The 16478-nt window shown below is 45.6% G+C and overlaps 1 protein-coding gene across 8 annotated transcripts in view; it reads right to left on the bottom strand.

The window, feature by feature from the left end:
• Positions 1–16478, bottom strand: part of nfixb (nuclear factor I/Xb) — a 128906-nt gene that overhangs the window by 100979 nt on the left and 11449 nt on the right. Inside the window, exons 1-2 of one of the 8 annotated variants that reach the window (XM_079176777.1) lie at positions 11786–12208; positions 8579–8614 (exon numbers count right to left, since the gene is read on the bottom strand). The exons of 6 other annotated variants lie outside the window; for them this stretch is intronic. In XM_079176777.1, the coding sequence (XP_079032903.1) occupies positions 8579–8614; positions 11786–11812 (63 nt within the window). In that variant the 5' untranslated portion in view covers positions 11813–12208. Of the gene's footprint in view, positions 1–8578; positions 8615–11785; positions 12209–16478 lie in introns of those variants that run through there. One more of the 8 variants, XM_079176779.1, reaches the window with a different exon arrangement.

Here is a 16478-nt window from a genome sequence, read left to right as displayed (position 1 = left end):
ATATGAGTCCTAACTCCAGCTTGGAAATACTTTTATTCAGGTGCGCGGATGGAGAGAGGGGGAAAAACAAGGCAGAGGGATGAAAAAGTAAGTAACTCAGATGAATGGGGTGAATGTGAATCGGTATGCGACTCTTTAACAGACAGGCCCAGAAGGCCTACAAGAGTCGTTTTCCGCAGCTTGGCTCAGGTGGCGGAGATGATTGCGCTTTATTCCAGATGATGACCATAATGGGGCCCGGTTCGAGTTTCACGGTGGGGCTTTTCGCACTGACTGACAGCGGCTTGACACGTCGGGACGGCCTCAAAATGCTTTCGGGGTCCGTTCCCTTTCAGCAGAGCTCGAGAAGAAAACAAAAAGTGTGTTTCTTAATAACAGAAGAGGCCGATTGCGTATTCATAAACTGCCGCAGAGGGCGTTTGAGGAGCGGAGTTTGTCCCTCGCTACCGTGAACTCATTAAAACCGGGGGCCTCCATCTGGGTTTTACATCTCAGCAGTGACACAAAATCCTCACCCCTGCGCTGAATTATTTTTTCCAGTCAAATACACAACTTTCCCATGTAACGCATACTAATCCTGCAGCTATTTCTCTGAGCCTAAACAGAGCGTAAAAGTTTACATCACGGAGCGCAGCTGCGAGTCGGGGAACGGCTCGGGTCGACCGGGCCAAAAAGGAGAAGCCGCAGAGCGGTGTTCGGGTCTAACCCTGAAAGCCCTGCTCGGCCCTCCTCTGCCCCACTCCACTCCGCTCTGGTTTCATTTCAACAAGGGGTCTGTTTGACTCTACTGCACTCTGCTCGACTGTCGAGGGGGGTCTCGAAACAGCCTCAGCCAGCCGGCGAACACAAGTCACAAGAAGCATAGAGCGCGCACTCATACCCGACACACACACACACGCCTCCACACAAACGGAGTCAGTTAATAAACTCCCGCCCTCCGGCTCTGTTTGCTCACAGCTGCCAGGCCCTCCTCACAAGAGTTCATCTGAGGTAAAGATATGTAATATTATGCAACCAAGTATAGATTTTCCACCCTTGGCCCCGCGCCAACTTCCTGCTCCGAAGAGCCGAGCTCAGGCCCCTTTGTTCCCTGAGGGTGACAGCGATTCCTTGCTGGACAGGGGGTGGCCGAATTAGATACAAGTGCAGAAAACGTAGAGGGAAGGTAAGGGGGGAGAGAATGAAAGGAAAGAAAAAGGGCAAGGGAAAGAAAGGAAAGAATCATCCAACATATTGTTGCCTGACATGCTTTTGTCTGTAACTAGAAATCCTCCTTCCCCGATCGACTCTTGTGTTTCTTTTCCCCCAGCTCTTGAAAATCAGGTCACAACTGTTTTCATTACTGTTTGACTCGCAGGTTCGCAAGCCTCCGAGCGTCAACGTTCCTCCACCCGCCCCCGGGACAGGAAAAGACTTTCCCTCCCAACGTTAACCCAATAAATGCCTATCAAGCCCAATCACAAGCCTTTGAGCCACGTTCCCGGGGAAAGAGAATAAAAGCAAATGTTAATGCCCGGGTTGAAGTAGTGGATATAATCATTGCCGGGGCTCGTAATCTTATCTGCTAAATAGCCGATGCGGATTATACTCCTGCATGGTCGGTTTTCATCTCCTGTGCCGGATCAACATATCCAGGACTCTACTTGGAACTGTTTCGCCTTTTGCTACGGCATGAGGTAATGCAGCGTGATGATGAAAAGAAAGCCTCGGGGAAATCCGAGGCACAATCAACGAGCCAATCAATGCCTCTTTATCCCGCCGCTACTTAAAGGAAGGCCGAAAAAGCGGTGAAAAGATGATGAATGCAGTGACATCATGGAGCGGCATCACTGCGTGATGTCATCCCTTTTGACGGCTGAACGATCCCCCCCCCCCCCACCCCCCCTCCTGACACCACCGCCATTTCCCAATTAACTACGGCCTGATGGAGTCTTTGTCCTTTGTGTCCAAATGATTGCATTTGCCTCTCTAGGCTTCACCAGGTGTGCAGGGATGTTTGCTTTGCCTGGTAATAAATGGATGGATGGAGGGAACGCAGGAAGCCATAGATTAATCCCTGAATGTGTGTTGTGCTGGCTTCTAACATGAGATTCCCAACCAGAGGAAACCCTGGAAAGATCGAGGAGTAACTGAACACATTTTAGAAATACAAAATTGCCACGTATATAAGAGATCTACCTACTAATGGCTAAATTACACTGCATGGTGGGCCTCAACTCTACTCAATGTTGGTACCAGGGGCTTGTCTCAATTTCGTTTTCCACGTAACATAGTAGCCACCACTGATTGGTCAGAGAGAACCCGTCAGAGCGACGCCGCATGACGTGTTCTCTCTGACCAATCAGCAGTCTGCAGTGTTTTAACTCCACCTCCCAGTATAAACTCCAAGTATACCAAGTAGCCTACTAGCCACAACTTGTGCCAATGGAAAACCAAAGAGGAAGGGTTCCAAGTGAGTCCAGCCGAGCCGTGCCGAACCATGCGGTGGAAATGCGGCATAGGTGTTGTGATTTAATTAAAGTGTGTGAAAACTAGTTTGAAAGCGAGCAGAGAAGCCTAAACCATTAGCAAGCACAAACAGGTCAATTAAACGGTTAGCTTAAGGTAATGGATACACTGTTGAAATAGTTAGCTTAAAGTATTAGCTAAACTGTTGAAATAGTTAGCTAAAAGTAATGGATACACTGTTGAAATAGTTAGTTTAAAGTAATTATTTTGAGATATTTACTTGCAGGTTCTGCTAAAGAGAAGTCAAAGAGAAGTTTATATATAAGTTCTTCTCAACTTACACTAAATGTCAAGAGTCTTTTTTTAAACTACTACGTAACTTGGGTAACAATATAGTCTTCCATTCCCAGTCTTTAAATTGTTAGACAGCATAAAGTAATAGTTTTATGGCTAAAATAGTTAGCTAAAAGTAAGGGTTAAATTATTTAGATGTTCAGCTTCTGCCATTCTACAAATGCAAATTGACCAAAAGAATGAAGTAATCATATTCACTTGAGTTTATCCGATATGGCCGTGGGGGGAACATCAGACAAAAAAAAAAAAAAAAAGAGTTGGAAACCACTGTCCTGTATCACACACACACACGCACACACTCTCATGCTGTAACACATGTCGTGCTGGGTGTGATATATTTATCTGAAAGAATGCACACCTGTGCCTCGTGTGATTAAGTATGTGCAGGTGCGTTATGCATGACGGAAACAGAATATAGCTCATATACATAGTTAGGCTCTGGATTCAAACAGACGCACTGTGTGCGCCAAATGTGCAGAGGATTTCCATTTTCTGAATGGGTGGACTTATTGTGGCTACAGCTCCGGTCCTATTCACGAGATGATAATGTGCATGCGTGTGCCATATTTGTGTGAATGTCTGCATCTGCCTTTCTTTTCTTTGCTAATTTTTATTTTTATTTTTTTTGGACTGATTGAGTTGGAGGTTTGTAGAAGAGAAGGCTGCAGTCAAACGCGTGGAGAGAGAGTGACACGGTGCTCAGATTTCATCCGGATTAATCCGAGCTTTGTAATGGAGGGGCCTACTGTATATATTTAGCCGGCGCAGTGAGATGTAGGTCAGACAGACAGGCAGGACGGGCCAAACAACATGCCCGGATTGCCCACACCGAAGTGACCTTGAGTGGGCCGTCAATGATCCGCAACAACAACAACAACTCTCTCTCTTATCTACTTCTGTTGACCTGCGACACGCCAGGATACAGCGGCGTGTCGCACGCTCCGTGTTTTGCCCCCGGTGACGAGCCCTTTTGCGTTCTTCTTCTGAGGAACACAATAAAAGATCTTGGAAATTCAATATCTTTTACTGAAACGTCCCTTGTTGATTAAAAAGGAAGAGCCGAGAATTACTTTCCGTTCGCTCTCCGTGTGTTGACGGTGGCATTAGTTAAAAATCTAACAAAGCACACTCGGAGACGTTTCTCGGTCTGTCTTCTTAAGCAACAGACATGGAACAAAACTAGCAAAACACTGAAGAATATACGGCAATTATTCACTTATATAAGTTTTGCTTATTGCCTCTTCCTTCTCCTGGATGTTGTGAGCTTCACTGTGCAGAATGATGCATGTGCGGAGCATTTCTTTGCGTATGTCTTAACAATTCCGTATGTGTGGCTTTAAATACCACGACACACTCATGAATCCTAAACGATGCGCCACTTTGCGGTTCAAAAGTTTTGCCCTTGAAGGCCACTCCAGCGCAAGCAAAGCCTGGCAAAAATATGGCGGCTTGAATGTGACATGTCGCTGATACTCTCACGGATAAAAGATCTATTCAAAACAAACTGAAGCCCATGAGGAGCAGGAGGAGAGTAAAGAAAGAAATATGTGTGTGTGTGTGTGTGTGTCTCTCTCATCTGTGTAAACCTTCGGTGCCACACCCTCTGTCATACTAACGCTGTGTGTCATTCTTTTACACACACACAAACACCGCTAATTGTCACCGCAAACACCTTACCCTCAATTGCCCTGTCATATTGGTTGTCACAACGTTCCGAACAGCCACATAATGGCGGCACGGTTGTTGTCAGAGTCCAGACTTGGGATCAGAGGGAGGAACATGCTGTACTGGTGTGTCTGAAGCTCAGCTATGACAAAGCTCTCAAATATTCAACGATAACTTTCTGTTTGTCTGCTCACGGTCCGTTCTGGTAAAGACTTACTTCTCTCGGTGGTTTCTAAATGAATACACACAAAACGCTATACACTCTACAGGTTGAAAAAAAGGTTCTTCCTTAAGGGCTGAGGTTCTACCCAGAACCATTGGCTTCTGAAGAAAGGGTTTTTCAAGGGCTTCTTGTCGGTTCGATTGAGAACACTTCATCCAATAGAACCGCTTTGGAAGAGAACGTTATTCTGCCCATACCCCTTAAAAACTATGAATGTTAACTCTGATTCTTGTGGGTTTGGCTTCACCACATCAACGCAGGACCTTTAGGAGCCTCTTGAGGAACCCTGGGTGGTTCCTCGATGAAACCCCTGGAACATGAAAGTCTTCTCTGTAGAACTCTCTGGGTGGGTTCTAGATGGAACTCTTGGAATATAAAAGGATTTTCAGTCGAACTCTGTCACCGGGTGGGTTCTAGCTACCTGTGAGTACCAGTCTACTTCAAGCACTGCTCATATGAGGTTCTTGGTGGAACCTTTCACAGATGGTTCTGAGTATAACCCTTTATGTTGGGTTCTAGGTAAAACCCTCTGAAAGGTTATAACGGTTCCACCGGGAACCAAAAAGGGTTCTCCTATATGGGGACAAGCCAAAGAACACTTTATGGTTCTAGTAAGCACCTTTATTTCTGAGAGGGTATCTTTTCCCCCTTTTCTCTGCTCTCATATTATACACTTTGTATTTTGGGTTCTTCTGTATATTCTCGCTCAATTATGTAATTTAGCACCCGTGTGTGTGTGTTCAGTAGCCATGGCAACAGCACAACATATCGGCGACCACAGGACTGCACTGGGGCCGCGGGCACTGCCAGAGTTGTGCCAAAGACTAATCCGTGCCAGAGGTGACATGAGCGAAGGAAAAGTGAGGCGGGTGGAGACAACATGACACACACATGCAAAATCACACACACACACACACACACACACAGACAGACACGCCAGTGTTTCACTCTCTCCTCTCACTCCTTCCTTTTAAAACACAAGCGCACACACTGGATATCCTCCCATTCTTCTTGGCTGGAGCCTCCCATGGCAATAGCAGGAGGAATCCATTCTCCACGGATGCTGGGACAGCTGTGCTGATACTGAATGAGACGCAGTTGGATTCTGCCACTCTCTGCATGCAGCTTGAGATAAAAAACTACATGCTACTTAATTCAAATCTATATCGCCCGCTGCCAAAACGCGCCCGGCTCATCCCGTCTTTGTCCTCGCCGACGACGAGAGCTCTGAATTTCTTCTTTTTTTTTTTGCAAGACTTGCCGTAAATTCAATCCTGCTGATGCACGGTGGCCCCCAGTCACCAGCTGACAATAAACACAGAGAAATGTATATCGCTGGAAAAGGCATTAGTCCCAGAAACCTTCATAAGCCTCTCATCTATATGCTCAGAATGCAAATAATCCACAACATGCTACCGATTTCGAAGCTGCAAAGATAACAAAAAGCTCTGGGATGCTATACCTCCTTGTTTCAGGGCTGCCGGCACCCGGACAGAAATACACAACAACTGCCACCTTAAATGGGCCAAGCCACAGTTCAGTGTGTAAAATACTTGAGTCTTTTAATGGTGCCGGTTTTTGCGGCGGCTTGGCCCTGTAACTGGCTGCGTGGTGTGAATGAATAAGTAAGAGGAACATGATGTCCCCTGGCGAGCGTCTGGCATCGTGACCTCCCGGCGTCCCGTGATGAGGGGGGAAAAGATCCGGCGCTGCCTGCGCGGCACAAAACAGCAGCATGGCCAATCGCGGGACTCCGATTTCGCCGCCGGTCTTCCCTCCTCGCACGTGTGCGCACACAACTCGGTTACAAGAGAGCACAATGGATCCGCCCCACCTGTCAATCAAGTGTACTATGAGTTCATTCTTCTGTCTGGTGTCCAAGAGCAGAGTGCTTTACTGGCTGCCGGCTCGCTTTTATCCACAGACTAAACTTATTTTTGCAGCGGGGCATCAGTGAGTTACACTGAGGCCGTATGTGCAGAATTAAGATGATTAAACTTGTGTGCAACCGAACCGAAACCCGCAGCGATACCATAATGAAGCGTACGGGCAACGAGACCGATTCTTAAGGCCTCGCTATGTGACTGCGGTGCTGGTTGTTAATGTGAAACCGCAACGATTGGCTTAAAAATATTTTAAAGAGAAACACAGCCGCCTGGTTACTGGCATCCCAGCTCAATAGCAACTCACCGCTACCATGGAGCCCACACTGTCACTAACTGCAGAAATATGATCTAATTTCTGGTTAAAAAAACAACAAAAAAAGCAATTTTAGAGAGGAGCAGACAAAAGAGTACAATATGCATTTAAAGGATTTATCCAAAGAGATTCAGTAGTGAAAACAGGTTAAAGATGAAGATAGGAGCGTTCCAGACAACTCGGCGGTCAGAATTTCCCCAAGTTCACAAGTTGGAACTCTGCCTTTGAGTGTTCCATCGTACTTTATCTAGAAGGCAATGCAATGAAGGAACAAACACTGTTACTGTAAAGCTGGGTAGGTCTATATTCAACTCTCAAAATCATTCAAAAACAAAAGCAGCATGTGTAGACATTCAGTATACCTTCAGTAGCTAGCGTAGCATAGAAGTGCTACCGCTAGTTAACTATGTGCTAACGTACTCTGCTAATGTTAGCTCCACCGGTTTTATGTAGAGAACGTAACGTTTTACAAACGTATTTATCTCACTCCAACCTCTCCACATTACGAGTATCATCATTAATCTTCATTATTTAACCACGACTGGCTGGAAATCCACAAAACCCGCCTGAAAAATGAATCTAAAATGGCGTCCATGGAGCAGAGCCGGATAGCTGTCGGAGCCCCGATCGGAGCTGGGTCTGGGTTCGAGGGACGGGACTTAGCTATGGGTTCGGCATGAAGAAACCAACGGCTTTAGGAGCGCGTTTGCATGTCCGTGTGTACGGGACGCACGCATATCTATGTGCCGCCTTTTATTCTGAAAAAATCCAACATTTTCTGTTTATTCAGACTGTGGTTCCATCAGCTTTGAATCCTCTGAACAGCTGTTCCAACTCATTTTGCAGGCCTTGGAAAGAGACAGAGGGGAGGGGTAGGGGGGGGGGGGGGGTACGTGTAAGGGACCACCTCATTATCAAACCGTTTGTAAATGTAAAGCTAACTCTTCAAAGTCCAGCTATTGATAACATTCACTTTAAAAATATATTTTCAGTAAAAACACTGCTTTCTGATAAGAAGGTAAGAAAAAAACACAATACATCCGCTCGGAGCGACAGCGACACACACGTGTCACGTAAAGAAAATGTATAAGAAAACGTATTAAAAACACCGACTGTTGTATAGACGTAATGAGCAAACAGGAAACTTGCAGCTGCGTGAGAAAGACGTGGTCCTGGAATTTCTTTTAAAAGTGCAGCACAAGTTTGAAAGAGTTTGAGCAACAAAAAAAAAAAAGACGACAAATTTCAAAATCAAGGCTGGCAATTTCAAATACCATAAATATAGCGTCATATTTGTATTGAAATATCTATTTATCTCCGGACCTTCCTCTGCGCACATTAAAACACAACGTGGTCGGAGCTGCAGACCGTTTTTTTTGGGTCTATTTTCGCAGCAGCGTGGCTGCATTGCAACAATATAAAAGAAAAAAAGACGTCTGGTTTAAACCATATCGTCAATAACAGGCTGGACAACAACAACAACAAAAAAAACACAAAAGAGAAAATGCAACTTTTCATGGAGCGTGCGTGCGTGCGTGTGTGTGTGCAAAAGAAACATTTTTTTTCCCGCACGGGCCCTGCAGGAGTATAACTCATCCCCCCACAAAAGAAAAAAACATTTTCTCAAGATGGAGTACGTAAAAACACAAACACCTAATGCGGAATAAGTAGGGACTAAATAGGACTTACCACTAAGGCATTGTTTAGAAGGTGAGTAGGGTAATACTTTAGTGTTGAGAGGGTGTTAGGAGAGCAGGGGTCAGCGTCCAGGCGGGCAGAGGAGGGGGGGGGGCAGAGGGAAGGAATCAGTTAAAATGTCGCACCAGTGAAAACAATATATGAGAATATATATGAACTGCAGAGTAGAGCTACTGAACACATTACAAATATCCAATGAAAAAAGAAAGAGTTATGTTTGAAGGGTTTTGCAGATTTGTGCTGCGTCATTGTGGCCCTGCGAGAACAAACGCACACTTTTGGAGAAAAGAAAAAAAAAAAATAATAATAATAATAATAAAAGATAAATAAATAGGATTGTTAATTGAAGATTTACAAGAGGAAAAAAATGACGTCAGGAGATACGCTTCATAGGCTTCAAATGATTTTCTTCACTTTTTTATGGATGAATGGGAAATAAAAAATTAGAGACAGTGTACTGGTGCTGGCTCCTACTTCTCATCACAAACCTAAATATTACATTAAAAAAAGCCTAAATATAGATGTTTTTATATCCAACATGAAACACACACACACACACACACTCCTCTCCCCGTCATTTGCTTCCATTTTACGCACCGTCCGTCACATCCCAGCAACGCTGCTGCTCTTCAGCAAGACTTGTGTGTTTTTTTAAAATCACAGTTAATAATTCATTCGATTGTGTTTACAAATTGGTGCCACATTCGAGGTCCAAGCTCAAATTTCTTAATTATTAACAGCAATTCAATAAACAAAAATGTGCCTGCAAGGGAATGCTGTGTGTGTGTGTGAGAGAGTGTGCGTGTGTGTGTGTGTGTGTGTGTGTGAGGACAAAGAGAGAGAGAGAGAGAGGGAAAGCTGTTTTCTTCTCTGCACAACACACACACATATATATAAGGTACAACATTTAACAATTAAATTAAAAAACAAGACAAGACTGAAGGGGTTCTGGTTCTGGTTCTGGTTCTGGTTCTGGTCTGCACTGTGAGTTGCCCTCATGTGCAACATGTGCACCGCATTACACTGTGTGAGCGTCTGACGCCGGCTAGCTTGAACTGAGGGGGAATTTATGTCACACAAAAAGAAAGAAATGAAAGGCTCCTTTTTGCTCAGAAGTTATCTGCTGTGAAAGAAATTCTTCATCAATTACATATAAAGTCATCAAGGCCTGTGTGGGAAATAATCCTAAACACACACACACACACACACAAATATCCTCATAGGCGAATAAGCATCATCTGTTTCTACTTTATGTCCATTTCTAAGTCACTTTGAGCCTCCGAGGTTCCGAGTCAACACAGCACATGAAAGTTCCTCCAATAAAATGAATTAAAAGGGAAATGATAATTTAAAAAATCTGGTGTCAGCGAGAGTTATGATCCTTTGTAAATGGGAACCAGACAGGACTTGTGCCCGCACCGACTCATCCTCCCGGCCTCTGGTGGCAGCCGGTCAGTCGGAGGAAGTCTCTTTTTGAATAAAAAAAAGCGCTGTAAAAATCAGGGCTGAATTACACATGAAACAGGGCCTGGCAGTCCGCTGTCAGAGCCAGCCAACGAGGGATAAACAAGTCGGCTTTATGGGACTCCCAGCAGCTGTGTGAGCCGGCCAGGTCGCTGCCACCGGTTGGCTTCAGAAAAGGAAAGCTTCAAAAAATAAACTGCACAAAAAAACAAGGGGAATATTTAAAACTAGAGATGATTTTTTAAACGTATTTATAGGGCTGATGAGTTAATAAAAGATATAGATTAGTGGTGTGAGAGGGATTTCTGAAATGTGCAAAAAAGAGCTGCACCAACGCTGGAAGGAAAAGTTCTGCGAGCAGCGCTACATTTTTCACTCCGTCCTCTCTTTTTCTCTGTAAACGGGAGATTTTTTTACACTGAGAGTGATGATATAAAAAATCATCAAGCAGAGCAAATGAAAAGAGTTTGACTGAAAAGCAGGTCGGACGGGTCAAAAGGTCACATTTACTGCAGATGCCTCACACCTGAAGAGAATCATTTCACCCACAAGTTCAAACTGCTACTCCGTAATGATTACTGACACTGATCATGTCCTCCACAACAACAGCAGCAAAGTAACAACTAGCAGGTTAAATGTAATGTTCACACAAAAAATCAATAACTTGGAAAAAAAGGCAAGATTTAATTAACCAGAAACAAGATGTCAGAGGAAGCAATTTTACATCAAAAAATGTGTGACATTTAGTTTGTAAAGTTGGTCTAAATTTTAGTGCAACAGGAAAAACAACTCCTAAACTCAGGACTATAAAGAGACACGAGCCTGAACTGTAAGTCCCAAATCAATGCAGCTCTACGTGAACACGTGTTGCGTTCAAGTGCAGTAAACGTGCAATAATAGTCAACCCCAGCGCAGCAAAGAACCACATAGAAACTTTTTTTTTTCTTAAACCCTTTCTCGGAAGACTGTCTGCGCTGCTCTTCACAGTTTATAATCTCACACACACACACACACACACACGCGCGCGCGCGCACGCACCAGCAGATCCAATGTGTCGCCACCCCACCCACCCCCGTGGTCTCGGCTCCACATGATATGCAGCCCCTAAAAGCGGCGGTGTGCGCCCTGCTCTCCTGCAACCCCCCCCCCCCCAAAAAAAATATAACACTCTTTATAAAAAATGAATCTTAAACAGCCGTTAATGTTAAACTCCGGTCCACATTCTTGTCTGTCCCCGCGCGCGCTCTGTGCTTCTTCTTCTCCCCTCCTCCTTCAGGCTCTCCTCCTTCTTCTTCTTCTTCTTCTTCTTCTCCTTTTTTTTTTTTTATATGAAATACATTTCGGGAGAAGCGCCATTTTACTCTCCCAAAAAAAAAATCGCACCCCATGTGCGATGGGAAAAAAAAACGCACAAGAAAGTGCACTTCCAGGCGCGGCGGAGCGGAAACGCGCCCGGAGACGCGAACCTGGGGGAGGGCGGGGGGGGGTGGTGGGGGACACGAGCGTCGGGGAAGTTCCATAGTTGAGGGGAGAAGTTTAAGGAGCGAGGAAAAGAGACGCTCCGGCACAACTCACGAGCACACGTGAAACACCCGAGAAGCAGCGCAATACAGAAGGAGAAGATAGAAAAAAATAAAAAAAGAACCCCGCGCCCCCCCCCCCCCCCCCCCACACACACACACACACACACCTACGAACAACCCAGACCCAAAGAAAGAAGAGCTGAGGATTTACCTGTGTCAAGCAGTACGGGGAGTACATGGCTGTGTTCTAGAGGAGCGTATTTAAGTCGGATGGGAGCTCGCTGTGGTGCTGCATTGCATTCGCTCTCCGTCCTGTTTCTCTCACTCCATGCTGCTGCAGCGTACAGTAACCCCGCCTAGAAAGTGAAAGCTTGCACAAACTTTCAGGGAAAAAACTTTCTCTCCCTCCCCTCTCTCCTCTTTGCACGACTCTCTCTTTTTTTCTTCTTCTTTTTTTTCTTTTTTCTAATCGCTCTCCTCTGTCGAAACGAATTCTCACTAAAAACAAAATAAATAAAGGCGGATTTTTTGTTCTTCTATTTCTGCGCGGAGCACGCCTTCTTTTGGGACTTTTCACATGATGGTGAATCTTTTTTTTTGAGGGAGTAATCTGCCCGACCCGCTCTCACCTCTGCGTTGTGCTTTCGTGTTGCGTTTACTGACCCCCGTCCCGTCTCCACGTTATGTTATGGGAACGGGGAAATAGCGGCCGGATGAGGCAGACCAGTTGCGTTTTAATGTATGTGTAGCGGCGCTGTTGTTACATTTCTGGACTCGGAGGGGAACACGTAAACGCATCATTAACATAAGAGCAGAGTAGTGAAACAGCTGAGGGGCAAAAATGGAATATATATACATATATATATATATAGAGAGAGAGAGCTATCTATGTATATATATATATATATATATATCAGGATGTGAGCAGCTTTCACGTGACTATATCTGTATTAATAACATGTGTAATGGATAAGCTGCATGAAAAAAATATTTCAGTTCCAGAGTTTTTTTAGCTCGTAAGTCTCGTGCATTACAAAGCTAAATTGTGCACTGGGTCATACACCTAAGAGTCACTTGCAGGCGTTCGACTCGACGCATTAACCCCTAACAAGTATTTACCGAACCATGTCTGACCCGGTCTGGAACCTGCAGCTGCGGATTTTTGAGGCCAGTGAAGCGAGTCTCCCAAAGCCCGCTGCATGCATTCACTATGCGGGAGAAAACTGCGCAGCATCAGAATACGAAAATTGTGCTCAAAATTGGGGCGCGAGGAAAGGAGACGTTTCTTAATACTGGGCAATGAGTAGTGTGGTCTGCAGTGGGGGAATCTGGGTGGGAGTCAAGTCATTGTTAAGACGCGGAGCTGAGATTTCTTTTAGGCCTATAGCTGCTTGCACACGTCCACCGCAAGCCTCCAACAAAAGGGATCCGTGTGGCCGAATTACTGCGCGCGGCCGCGATAGGGGCGAGCCAGGGACAGTTGAAGAAACGTGTGCGGTCGCGAGAGAGAAAGAGAGAGTGCGTGTGCACAAAACTGTACAACCTCCCGGCCTCGCAGCCGCACGAAGTTGGAATACCAGCAGTCCTCCGTGTGAAAGTGATACACGACTAGTATGAAACGGACACACACTCTAACACTCTGACACACACGCACACACACACACACCTGCTTGGTTTCTCTTCAGGCAGGTGCATTGACTACCTCCAAAGCTTTTGATCTCCGCTCTCTTTTGCCGCGGAGTCGTTAAAAAAAAAAAGCACCACGAGGGCAAAAGGTCACGGCGCGCGGTTAGACGAAGATCACCCCCCCCCCCTCCTCCTCCTCCCTCCCTCCTTTTATGGAGCCGACTTGCATGCAAAACACTCCTCTGCCGTGGCTCCTTAAATGAGCCGCACATTTTTAGTGGTCTGTGTGAGTAAATCTCTCATTAAGTAACACATGGTAGGGCCATATGCTATGGTTGGTGGGTCTGCTTTTTTTTTTTGGGGCTTTTCACACGCTTTTGCATATCTACATATTTTACCACTGCTGCGGAGTGGCACCGCGCTGTAAAAATGACTTTCACCCATCAGCTCGGAGCTGTCTCATGGTCGCGTAAAAAAAAAAAAAAAAAAAGCAGAGGGCCTCGGTAATAAATCACCGATCAGGAGGGATTGATGTGTCCTTTATATTAATGTGTTGACAACTTCGGGGCGAGGGTGTTGCAGAACAGGTTGTTCAAGGGTGAAGCTAACCGCACATTTGCCTGAAATGATCGCACACAAACACGCGCAGTGTGATGGCACGACCAGGGATCATACCACACCTGGCTGTCTGTCTGGGGGGGGGGGGGGGTTTGGCTGAGCAGATGTCAGCTCTGGTGGACCACGGTTTACATGCAGGGCTCTGCTTAAAGTATTGGTTCCCAGCTTGGGGGGGTACATCACAGGGGCTTTGTATTGCTCCAATGTGGGTGGTATGTACGAATGAACGGCAGTGTGGTTGGTGTTCGCGGCGTATTTTGGCGGTGAGGGGTGAGAGGACGCTTAAATGGGCGTGTCGCTCGATAGATGATTGACAGGTGCTCTCTGAAATAGGAAACCAATACGCAATGGAACAATTTCTCCGGCTTTACTTCAGCAACAGAGGGATAGTAGTGGTGTATGAATACAAAGAAGAACACAGGCTACGGCCTTCTGCTACCGCACAAACACTTCCTGACTGCACCGCTGCTCGCTGCAATGAAAAAAAAGGGTCTCGTGGACCCGCACCATTAGGCTTCCCTATGTGTTCCCCCCGCTCACTCATAGGTAACAAAAACAGGGATTTGTTCATCTCTTATCGGGCCTTACTTATTGGGTTTGGAATTATTCTGCAGATGCTCCGGTTCAAAAAGAAAGCAAACTTTTATAGGCATTGCAGTTTTTGAGCCATGACAAGGGCCCAAGATGTGGCCTGCAACAGACAAGGAAAGGCTCGTTTCCAGCCTAGCCGATTGCTGTAAATCCCTTTTTGCTACTGAAGAAGTTGTTGAATTTACCGGCCAGTTAAGAGCAGTGAGGAGTCAATGACGGTATAGAATAGTGAATCGTTTTTTTTTTTCAAAAAGTGCTGCAACCACGAGAGGTCCTTGAACACACAGTCATGAATGAGCACACAATATATTAGGCTGATGGGTCCAGTAGTATGCCAGATTAGCCGCGGACAGACGGACACTCACACACACACACCCACACACACACAGGACCGGGCGCATGATCTCCCTACACTCGTACGCATGGCGCAGATAAAATAAATGTTCATTTCTCATGTCCCTTGAGGGCCACATTATGTGAGGTGGTCCTACTTTCTTTAATATCGGTGAATTTACCACGTCTGTTTGCAAATGGAAGAGCTCCGTATCGTGTGTTTTTAAATCAGAAGAGCTCCTTGACCTTAATTTGTATACGTACCAAAAAAGTGTTGCTGGCGTCCGTTTTGATTTTCCCGGGCGAGAGCCTGCGGTCTGAATATGCATGGGGCTGTTAGTCTGTCTGAACTTTGTCTGAGGACCAAAACGATACCGGACAGTGTGCGGGATTCTTTGTTTTCTTTCCATTTCATGAATTTTCTAACATCCCACCTCTATTTCCTTCATTCTGGAGCAGTAACCCGCCTTTGTTTCTAGAAACAAGTTGATCTTATATTGGAAACGTGGACGAGCTCACCGAACATGCAGGTTTTTGTCGCAGAGGTTTTAAAGGACTTAATCAAAGACAGAAACGACTGGATTAGATGGACATCTTGGATACTTACTGCCTTCTTAAAATCCTTCAAATGAAACAATCTGACAAAGAGATCTGCTCGTATCTCACATCCGCACTACAGCCACAAGCAAGTGGACATCTCATTTTAAGGGGTCACGATAATGAAAAACAAAGCCGCGGCAACGTCTCACTCTTTAGGAGCACACCGCCTCCAAAACAGGGCGTCAAACTCACATCCTGCAAGTTCAGTTGCAACCTCAGGGAGCCTGACATGTAAGCCAAGAGCACACGCACAGAGACATAAAGAGAGGAAGAATGGACCCATGATGCACTCCCCCCACAACAGAGGACCTCCCGGTGAGAAGCTGGAGGTAGACACCCTCCTGTGGATGTTCTTGAACCCGCTGCCCCCTTGGAATCCTATACAGCTTCAAGCCCCCCCCCCCCCCCTCCAAGAACGCTGCTCTACCAGCCGCGCTACTCAATTACAGCCATAATGGTTCGTTTCTGCACCCCGAGACACACGATACACTGTAGCAACCCAGATTCTGTGTGAGACTTGGCGTGAGTCTTAACTCTGGGAGACAAAGACTGTAGCCTAGAAAACCGGCTCCCAACTCATTAACAATCGCATTTTCAGTCATACACCCCCCCCTTACTCCTCTCACCCTCCCCGTCCCCACTCCTTTGTTTTTATTACCATTCTATATCACTATGTGGATCGTTATAACTCCACCGCGTGAGCTGGGAGGATTTTTCTTCTCTTCCCAGAAAAGCTGCTCACTTTCTTTAACTTTCTTATGCTTTCGTACAACGAGGCATGCTGCACATTATCGTCATCATTTTCGCTCCCATGAGGCGAGGGCGCCCCCCCCCCCTCCACACATACACACACACTTTCTTTTTCTTCTTCTTCTTCTTCTTAAATGTGCGTGTGGAAATAATGATTGTAATGGTTTGCAGCTGAGTAGAGGGAGCTGTGAATGACATTATGATTGTGGTGCAATTACCGAGAGCATGAAAACAGACTGTCAGTCAGAGTAATGAGTAATGACTCAAATAACACATTTAATACAACACATGAAAGAATGAAGAGAATACTAATACTAATGCTCATAACACTAATCATAATACTGATGCTAAGAATAATTCTAATAATACTACTACTAATAATAATA

The sequence above is a fragment of the Pholis gunnellus genome (assembly GCF_910591455.1).
Source record: "Pholis gunnellus genome assembly, chromosome: 17".
In the NCBI taxonomy this organism is placed as follows: Eukaryota; Metazoa; Chordata; class Actinopteri; order Perciformes; family Pholidae; genus Pholis; species Pholis gunnellus.
The sequence above is the reverse complement of the archived record's forward strand: the minus strand, read 5'-3'. Positions and strand labels throughout refer to the sequence as shown.